Here is a 10249-nt window from a genome sequence, read left to right as displayed (position 1 = left end):
CACCCTCTCTAGTTCAGCTATGTCTTTCTTATACGCCGGAGACCAGAACTGAACACCGTATTCTAAGTGTGGTTGCACTAGTGACTTGTATAGAGGTAAAATTATGTTCTCCTCATGAGCATCTATGCTTCTTTTAATGCATCCATTATTTTATTTGCCTTTGCAGCAGCAGCCTGACACTGGCCACTAAACGTGAGCTTGTCGTCCACCAATACACCCAGGTCTTTTTCAGTTACAGTTTTGCCCAGTGTTTTACAATTAAGCATATAATTATACATTTTATATCCTCTGCCCAAGTGCATTACCTTACATTTATCCCCATTAAAGCTCATTTGCCATTTATCAGCCCAAGCTTCTAGTTTACATAGATCCTCCTGTAATATAAAATTGTCCTCCTCTGTATTGATTACCCTGCAGAGTTTAATGTCATCTGCAAATATTGAAATATTACTCTGTATGCCCCCTACAAGGTCATTAATAAATATGTTAAAAAGAAGCGGGCCCAATACTGACCCCTGTGGTACCCCACTGTTAACTGAGACCCAGTCTGAGTGTTTTCCATTAATAACCACCCTTTGTTTCCTATCACTGAGCCAGTTCTTAGCCCACATACATATATTTTCCCCTATCCCCATTGTTCTCATTTTATGTATCAACCTTTTGTGTGGAACCGTATCAAAAGCTTTTGAAAAGTCCATATACACAACATCCACTACATTTCCTCGGTCCTGTCCGGAACTTGCCTCCTCATAAAAGCTGATCAGATTAGTTTGACAGAAACGGTCCCTCGTAAACCCATGTTGATATTGGGTCATGAGGTTATTCTTCTTCAGATACTCTAGTATAGCATCTCTTAGGAAACCCTCCAGGATTTTACCCACAGTAGAGGTTAAGCTTACCGGCCTATAATTTCCAAGTTCGGTTTGTCCCCTTTTTGAATATTGGCCAGGCGCACCACCGTTTTTAACAGGGGGCGAAGCTTTACGGGGAAAAGCGTAACGGAGCGCAGCCGACAGTCATCAGAATTTACAACAGAAAAACAATGTAAATTACTTCAGAAAAGTACAGGGTTCCTGGAGTATAAGGACATCCTTCACCCAACAACTCTATTCTAGCTGACTCACTACAGAAAACCAAGTAGGGCTATGTGCACATGTTCAGGAATTGCTTGCAGAAATTTCTGAAGCGTTTCTGCACCTCTTGGCAACAAAAATGCTGCAGAAAATCCGCAGCGTTTACAAGCGTTTTTGCCTGCGGATTTTCCAAGCGTTTTTTTCCGCATATGAAATCCGGTCAGGAAAATTCCTGATCATGTGCACAGAACTTGCAAAATGTCATAGGAAGTCATGGGATAAGGTATGCAATGCGTTTTTGGCCCATTTCCGCGTTGAAAAAAAAAAACGCACAAAAAATGCACCAAAAACGCACTGTGCGCACTTAACCTAAATGAGCCGAAGTATAAACTTGATATACAGTACAGACCAAAAGTTTGGACACACCTTCTCATTTAAAGATTTTTCTGTATCTTCATGACTATGAAAATTGTACATTCACACTGAAGGCATCAAAACTATGAATTAACACATGTGGAATTATATACTTAACAAAAAAGTGTGAAACAACTGAAAATATGTCTTATATTGTAGGTTCTTCAAAGTAGCCACCTTTTGCTTTGATGACTGCTTTGCACACTCTTGGCATTCTCTTGATGAGCTTCAAGAGGTAGTCACCGGAAATGGTCTTCCAACAATCTTGAAGGAGTTCCCAGAGATGCTTAGCACTTGTTGGCCCTTTTGCCTTCACTCTGAGGTCCAGCTCACCCCAAACCATCTCGATTGGGTTCAGGTCTAGTGACTGTGGAGGCCAGGTCATCTGGCGTAGCACCCCCATCACTCTCCTTCTTCGTCAAATAGCCCTTACACAGCCTGGAGGTGTGTTTGGGGTCATTGTCCTGTTGAAAAATAAATGATGGTCCAACTAAATGCAAACCGGATGGAATAGCATGCCGCTGCAAGATGTTGTGGTAGCCATGCTGGTTCAGTATGCCTTCAACTTTGAATAAAACCCCAACAGTGTCACCAGCAAAGCACCATCACACCTCCTCCTCCATGCTTCACAGTGGGAACCAGGCGTGTAGAGTCCATCCTTTCACCTTTTCTGCGTCGCATAAAGACACGTTGGTTGGAACCAAAGATCTCAAATTTGGACTCATCAGACCAAAGCACAGATTTCCACTGGTCTAATGTCCATTCCTTGTGTTCTTTAGCCAAAATAAGTATCTTCTGCTTGTTGCCTGTCCTTAGCAGTGGTTTCCTAGCAGCTATTTTACCATGAAGGCCTGCTGCACAAAGTCTCCTCTTAACAGTTGTTGTAGAGATGTGTCTGCTGCTAGAACTCTGTGTGGCATTGACCTGGTCTCTATTCTGGGGTGCTGTTAACCTGCGATTTCTGAGGATGGTGACTCGGATAAACTTATCCTCAGAAGCAGAGGTGACTCTTGGTCTTCCTTTCCTGGGGCGGTCCTCATGTGAGCCAGTTTCTTTGTAGCCCTTGATGGTTTTTGCAACTGCACTTGGGGACACTTTCAAAGTTTTCCCAATTTTTCGGACTGACTGACCTTCATTTCTTAAAGTAATGATGGCCACTCGTTATTCTTTACTTAGCTGCTTTTTTCTTGCCATAATACAAATTCTAACAGTCTGTTCAGTAGGACTATCAGCTGTGTATCCACCAGACTTCTGCACAACACAACTGATGGTCCCAACCCCATTTATAAGGCAAGAAATCCCACTTATTAAACCTGACAGGGCACACCTGTGAAGTGAAAACCATTTCTGGTGACTACCTCTTGAAGCTCATCAAGAGTGTGCAAAGCAGTCAAAGAAAAATGTGGCTACTTTGAAGAACCTAGAATATAAGACATATTTTCAGTTGTTTCACACTTTTTTGTTAAGTCTATAATTCCACATGTGTTAATTCATAGTCTTGATGCCATCAGTGTGAATGTACAATTTTCATAGTCATGAAAATACAGAAAAATCTTTAAATGAGAAGGTGTGTCCAAACTTTTGGTCTGTACTGTATGTGGAAAGGGTAAGAACACGTTCACACCATGGCCATTTCAGAGAGAAAACACAAGAGAAAAAAAATTGAGCATATACCCTATTTTGTGACAAAAATGTATATTTGGTGGAGAAAGGTTGGACTTGATAGACCTAGGTCTTTTTTCTTCCTATGTAACTATGTAAATAAATAGTGTGCTATTACTAATTATTTATTTACTATAGGGTATAGGCCAGGGCTGGACTGGGGCTAAAATTCAGCCCCGGCACACAGACCCCACATGCCATATTGTCGTCGTCCCCCACTCCTACATCACAAAAAAACGTTAGCACCACTTCTTTCAAAGGGGTTGTCCACAACTCTGACCACCCTTTCTCAATCAGCATGTTTTCCCCCGTTAAAATAACAACACTTGGGGCTCATACCCATATGTGTGAAAAATAAAGTTCCGATATCTGGACCGAAAAATCGGACGAGTGCCATACAAGTGTCATGCGATTTTCATGAGAGGACAATGGGATTTTTCACACCTAGCATCCATATGCAATACATTTTTTTTCTCTGCAACTATTATTCAATCATTTACAGGACCATTTACAGTGTTCTTGCTTCAGAATGGTAATTTTTTCTCGCACCCATTGACTTGCATTGGCAAGTCTCATCCACGATACGTGGCAATACGCAGCATGATTTTTTTCTCAGTCCAATTTCAGCTGAGAAAAAAATTGCAGATGAGATGTGCCTCACAGAATAACATTGGTCAGAGTGCAATCAGATTTTTTTATCGGATTGCACTTGTCCGTTTTTCTCGCATATGAGTATGAGCCCTTATACTCACGTCCGGCGCCATTCCAGCAATGTTAGCACTCACTCTCCCGGGGCCCATATGACACTATGTCACACGAGCCCGCTGGCTTCTCTCTTCCCTCCTTTCAACGAATCCATAATCAAGAAGAAGTCAGAACTGCAGCTGGCTTCTTACTTCCTCATGATTACTGATTTGTCCGAAGGCGAGGAGAGAGAGTGATTAAATGAAGTCTGGAGCCGCATATGTAAAATTTCTTCTCTGCCCTCTCCTCCTCTCTGGTGTTGGAGTAATTGTGCACTGAGCACTTAGCGACACCAAGGGTGCACCAAAATCCCCTCATTTGCATTTGAAGTAAGTTAGTTTCTCATTAACTGTACCACAATTGTGCTAGTATGATTTTTTTTTGATCAGTATTTTACATCAGTATTTGTAAACCAAAACCAGATTTCGGCTTACGAATACTGATGTAATATACTGACCAAATACTGAATAGTCTAAAAATAAATGTGAATGCCGAGCTATTCAATCATGTATGTGCCTTTAGGCGATGTTTACACAGTGCTTTTTTGCAGCATTGTTTCCTGCACAAAAAACTATGTTGGCAGGAAAAACGCTGCATACATTATGTGCTTTTTTTGATGCATTCATTTGAATAGATAAAAAATGCAGCAAAAACGCCGCAAGAATTTAAACACTGCAGTTGTAAGATGAACGCATAGTAGCTCAAAAACGCAAAGAAGAAAAAACTGCAAATTAAATTTTAGAAATCACATTTATTTTGCTACTATTCTAAATGCTGCATTTTTTTTCAAACGCATGAAAAGCATGGAAAAAGCAGCAGAAATGCTGTGTGAACAAGTTCTAATTAGGATTCCTGGTGTCACAATACTGTTGCCTGATAACTCGGGACCAGGGTCTCCTACCCTGCCCCTAACGTTAGGGGCGCCCTAGCTATCCCTGCTCCCGAGGTTACTTCTGACGGTGAAAATGCTGGGGCCACGTACCTTTCTGTACCCTGAATCAACCCTTATCTGTCCCCACCCAGGGAAGTGGGGAGGAATAGTGTATGTAAATACGCAAACCAGATAAACAAGGAAAATACCAAACATGCAAAATATGCACTCACAGACAACAGAGGGAAACACTGAAGGGATTAAGAGGGAAAACAAAAATAGAAGACAAAGGGACTATGCATACAGCCAAAATACCAAGAAGCAGTCACAGTACAACTCTCCTTATACGCCTCTACAGAACAACGAATCCTCCACTCCTCACCAGGCAGTACAAGACGTAACACCGGCATTCCAGATTGCCATAGCTGAGACTATATAGGAGAGGGAAGTGGCTGATACTGCACAGCTGAGAACTTACAAGAAAGAAGCTACAGAGACTCAAGGTTGAGCAGTTTAACTCCTGCACTGCTGAAAGAAGCCAGGACCATTTAATAAGATGGAGAAGTGCTTCTATTCAATCCAAGAGTACGTGAACGCAGATGCTGCGATCTTCTGGCTCCTCTCTGTCGCGGTAAATACGTGAAACCAGGTATGTTTGTTTTTTAAAGATGATTGTAGAAAACACATTAAAAAAATTCATGTAAACTGGCAGCGTTTCTTACACCAAAAATGTTTCTGGCAAGGTGAACAGCGGTGCCTCAGTAAATGTGCCAAATTCAATAAGTGGTTTGTGCCTCTTAAGGAATTCGGCACATCTTATTCCTTCACTCCCCTCATTAAGGCTGGCATACAAAACACCAGTCTTAATGAATTGGGGCCTTTATATGAAATGGAGTACTATACTAAGCTATTACAAAACACAAAAAAATAATTAAAATACAGTAAATCAGAAAAATCAGGACAAAAGTATATCCTTTTTGTCTCTGCTTGTTGAGTGGAGCCCTAGGCAGGGGCGTAACTCCAATTGGTTCAGGGGTTGCAGTCTCACGCAGGCCATGGAGTCTAACAGGCCCAAACGGTCCTTTAAGCCCATATGAGAATACCAATACTATTACTGGCCCATGATTGCTTGGGGCCCCTGAACTTCAATTTATATCACTGGCCCTATGGATATATTTAGTGTGGTTGATAATGAGTTTTTTTTGCCATACAAGCTAAGTGAAGACCACTAGCTTGATGTGAACATCACCTAATTTCTGAGCCCATCATCCACAAAATTAAAAGGCCATCTCAAATTGCAGCTGCCATGAGCAATTATCAATAGGAGCGTCTCAGCCCGTCACCTTGTCACTTCTGGTACCCCTGCCAACTGAACATAGTTCACCTCTGCTTCATGGACACTGTCATTTTGTGACCACATTAGTATTTTTCCAGTAAATACTGCAGGAGGCTGGCACTTATATACCTGTGTGAATGTCTGTTCTGACAATGATGAACTTCAGGGCAAACTCTGCAACCAGGAAGATTTAGAAGCTACTAATTAGTGCACCTTATAGGAGACCTGCTTGTCAAATCTGTGTCCAGGTGCTTTGTGGAGTGACCTTCCTAAACTAAAGGCCCTGTCACACATAACGAGATCGCTAGCGAGATCGTTATTACGTCACGATTTTGAGATCGCTGGAAAGTCAAATCGTGATCGTTGGGGAGCCGTCAAACATGCAGAACTTCCCAATGATTTCGGCCGCCCCAGCGATCTAACTAACGATCTCGTTGGTCGTTGGGGCGCTTTCACACAGCAGCTATTTCAACGATCCACACCTTGATAGGGACTGTACTGTGTCACAAAGGCGTGCATAACATTACTTTTCCGCGCCCCCTCATCTCCGATTGGTGGACGCTACTGCGTTGTGATTGGGCGGCAGGTTTTTAAAAAAGGCGACATTGCAGCAATTCCGATCCTTTGTTCCTATGTGCACTTTTGTTTCGGATCGTTCCTTTATTCCTATCTGCGCTCTGCTTTCGGATCGTAGCAGTGTTCTCCGGCCAATATTCGTTCATCTGGGCTTTGTTGAGGCCCTGTCAGCGTCCTGATTTTTGGATCCTAGTAGCGTTCTCCAGCGGTGATTCCATTCATCTGGGCTTTGTTCCTGACAGGCATTCTGGTTTGTGGATTTTCTTCAGCTGTGACTCTACATCGATTTTTTGGTTCTTCAGGCACTTATATTGCTTTGTTTACACGGTAAGTTATTTTAGTGGGTTTCTGTCACACCCAACAAGTTTACATTTGCTTATGCATCGGAGGCCATTTTAAGGGGGTCAACAAACAGTGTGCGGTATTTTTTACTGTGTTTTAAAATGTTTTATGTGTGCTCACTGTATGCTATCCTTTTTTCAGATGGCTTTTGAAAGTGAAGAGTTCGTCAGGGAAATGATTGACCTCTACCGCTCCCTGCCGTGCCTTTGGCAAATAAAATCTGCAGACTACTGCAATAGAGAAAAAAAGAGGGAGGCGTACCAGCAATTGATTGCCCTCTTTAAAAGGCATGGCCCCAACGAAAAGGTGGATGAGTAGCTGGTGAAGAGAAAAATCCAGGGTCTGCGCACCGTATACAAGAAAGAACTGAACAGGGTGGAGAAGTCAAAGAAGTCGGGTACTGGCACAGATGAGGTTTATGTGCCAATATTATGGTATTATGACTTGCTTGCCTTCACCCGTGACCAGGAGCTACCTCGGCGAATGGCGTGTACGATGCGGCCGACCCCGGAAGAAGACCCCGATATCCGGACTGACTCCCCTGTTGAAGATGTAAGTACCTTCTTTGCTTCCCTGTAAATAGCATTTATACTTTCAATGTACATGCCATAGTTTAGCCGCCCCTCTCGTTTGTTTTTAGTGCACGTGTACCCATGCTGGTCATGACATACCTGCTGGATGTTGTAACCAAAATCTTAACATTAATTTTGTGTTCCCACAGCACCATCGGCAAGATGACGACATCCCGGCTACGGAACGTGGTATGGAGGAGGCGAGTGTGCTGGCAACAAATGAGGAACCTTTGGCATCGGCGAATGAAGACCCTATGGCCTCTTCAAGTGAAGACCTTGTGCCTCGGCAACAAAGAAAATCAAGGAAAAGAAAGGACAGCTTGCCGCCATCGCCAGATCTAATATCTCTGGCGTACAAGATTCTACTGCTACAGACCCAGGCCAAGCGGGACACCTTTGCAACATTTGCTGGCGAGAGACTACAGAGGCTGGATGACCGACAGAGGGCGCATGCAGAAAGGGTCATGTTTGAGACTTTAAGTAAAGCGGCAGCCGGTGAACTGAATGAGACTTCTACTGTACATACTCGGATCGACCCTGGCCCTTTTCAACAACATTCTTGGACCCATACGCCGGACCCACTTCGCAGCACACCAGTGCAGAGGATCCGGCATCCACAAGGCCTTGCCCCCCCCCCCCCACAGTATCCCATGTTTTCTGATTCTTTTGTTTCCCCCAGGCATGGATACACAAATACAGACAATCGATATGAAGAACTGTAGTGATGTTTAATTTCTATTTTTGTTATCATTTTGTAAATATTAATTTAACACTTATTTAATTTGTTAAAATTGTTCACATTTTTGTTTGTTTTTTTAAAAAAATGTTTTATTGTCCTCTCTTTTAACTTTACCCCTGCCCTCCGATCTCCCCCTGATTGAAATAAAAATGTTTTTTGTTGTCTTCTTTTTTGCTTTACCTGTTCCCGAGGATGGGACCCCTTACCCCTGCCCTCCGATCCCTCCCCACCCTCCGTTCCTTCCCCTCCATTCCCATGCCTGCTCTCCGCTGGTGATCACCTCCTCCCCTTCTCCTCTTCCCGCTCCAGGCTTCATCACCTGTCTTCTCCCTGTGTCCTCTGGTCTTCTTCACAGCTGGTCTTCTTCCCCTCCTCTTCCTACTTCCCTTGTTTTATCTTTGGGGTCATAGTCTTGGTGCACTGTATGGCAATGATCTGCCATACCGTGCAACATGAGTCTGACTCTGATTACAGGTTATATATACTAGATTCTTGATAGGGCGTTGATCCAGGGTACTAGTCTGATTGCCGTATGTGGAGTCAGGAAGGAATTTTTTTCCCCGAAACGGAGCATATTTTTTTTTTGCCTTCCTCTGGATCAACATGTTAGGTCTTTCTTCAACTTTTCATACTATGTTCCTATTCTTTCCTCTTCTCTCTTCTTCTTGAATTAGCAGGAGGATGCGAAAGCTGACTTCGGAGTCCGCTTTCCTGCCCCCGCATAACATCAGCTGCTAACCTCAGTTAGCAGGAGGGTGTGAAAGCCGACTTCAGACGGCTTTCCTGCCCCCGCGTAACATCAGCTGATAACCTCAATTAGCAGGAGGGTGTGAAAGCCGGCTTCAGACGGCTTTCCTGCCCCCGCATAACATCAGCTGATAACATCAATTAGCAGGCGGCTGTGAAAGCCGACTTTGGAGTCGGCATTCCTGCCCCCGCACTGCTCGACAGGCAGTATCACACAGGATAGGATTAGATACACGGCTCAGCAGACAGTATCACGCAGGATAGGATTAGATACACGGCTCAGCAGACAGTATCACGCAGGAGAGGGTTAGATACACGGCTCAGCAGACAGTATCACGCAGGATAGGATTAGATACACGGCTCAGCAGACAGTATCACGCAGGAGAGGGTTAGATACACGGCTCAGCAGACAGTATCACGCAGGATAGGATTAGATACACGGCTCAGCAGACAGTATCACGCAGGAGAGGATTAGATACATGGCTCAGCAGACAGTATCACGCAGGAGAGGGTTAGATACACGGCTCAGCAGACAGTATCACGCAGGATAGGATTAGGTACACGGCTCAGCAGACAGTATCACGCAGCATAGGATTAGATACACGGCTCAGCAGACAGTATCACGCAGGAGAGGGTTAGATACACGTCTCAGCAGACAGTATTCGGAGTCGGCTTTCCTGCCCCTGCACATCAGCTGATAACCTCAATTAGCCCGCAGGCACAGACCCTGTAACGATCGCGGCTCTCTCCAGCAGCCGCGGACATCAGCGCTGTAGTGCAGTGTATTGCTGCGCAGAGAGCCGGTCTCCGCACAGCAATACTCTGCAGAGTAAAGGTGGTCACACATAAGCCCAGGTCTGCTAGATAGATACCTATGAATTATTATTTTGTATATGTTTTCAAACATACTTGATCAATGAAATCATCATTGTAAACTTCAACTCCACATAATAGTATATGATGTAGCAGTCACTAATTATCTTGAGTGCTTCATCTGATGTCCGTGCACATAGTATACATAGTATACCACATACAGTACAATATATATAGGAGAATATACAGTATGACTGGTATATAGAGACGAGCAATTTCTAAAACCGTGGTCCAGGGGTCAGATGAATATTCTGTGGCTGCTGAACAGGAGCCACCACATAGTCTCCTTTTTACAGCCCC

The 10249-nt window shown here is 43.8% G+C and overlaps 1 protein-coding gene across 1 annotated transcript; it reads left to right on the top strand.

The window, feature by feature from the left end:
* The first annotated feature begins 6936 nt into the window (after positions 1 to 6936).
* LOC141191686 (uncharacterized) lies at positions 6937 to 8312 on the top strand. The gene is made up of 2 exons (XM_073661629.1): positions 6937 to 7570; positions 7740 to 8312. The coding sequence occupies exons 1-2, from the start codon at positions 7502 to 7504 to the stop codon at positions 8310 to 8312; spliced, it is 642 nt and encodes a 213-aa protein (XP_073517730.1). The 5' UTR covers positions 6937 to 7501.
* Positions 8313 to 10249: the final 1937 nt, after the last annotated feature.

Source organism: Phyllobates terribilis, unplaced genomic scaffold (assembly GCF_046119375.1).
Source record: "Phyllobates terribilis strain yellow unplaced genomic scaffold, ASM4611937v1 Scaffold_49__1_contigs__length_9717188, whole genome shotgun sequence".
Lineage (NCBI taxonomy): Eukaryota > Metazoa > Chordata > Amphibia > Anura > Dendrobatidae > Phyllobates > Phyllobates terribilis.
The sequence above is the reverse complement of the archived record's forward strand: the minus strand, read 5'-3'. Positions and strand labels throughout refer to the sequence as shown.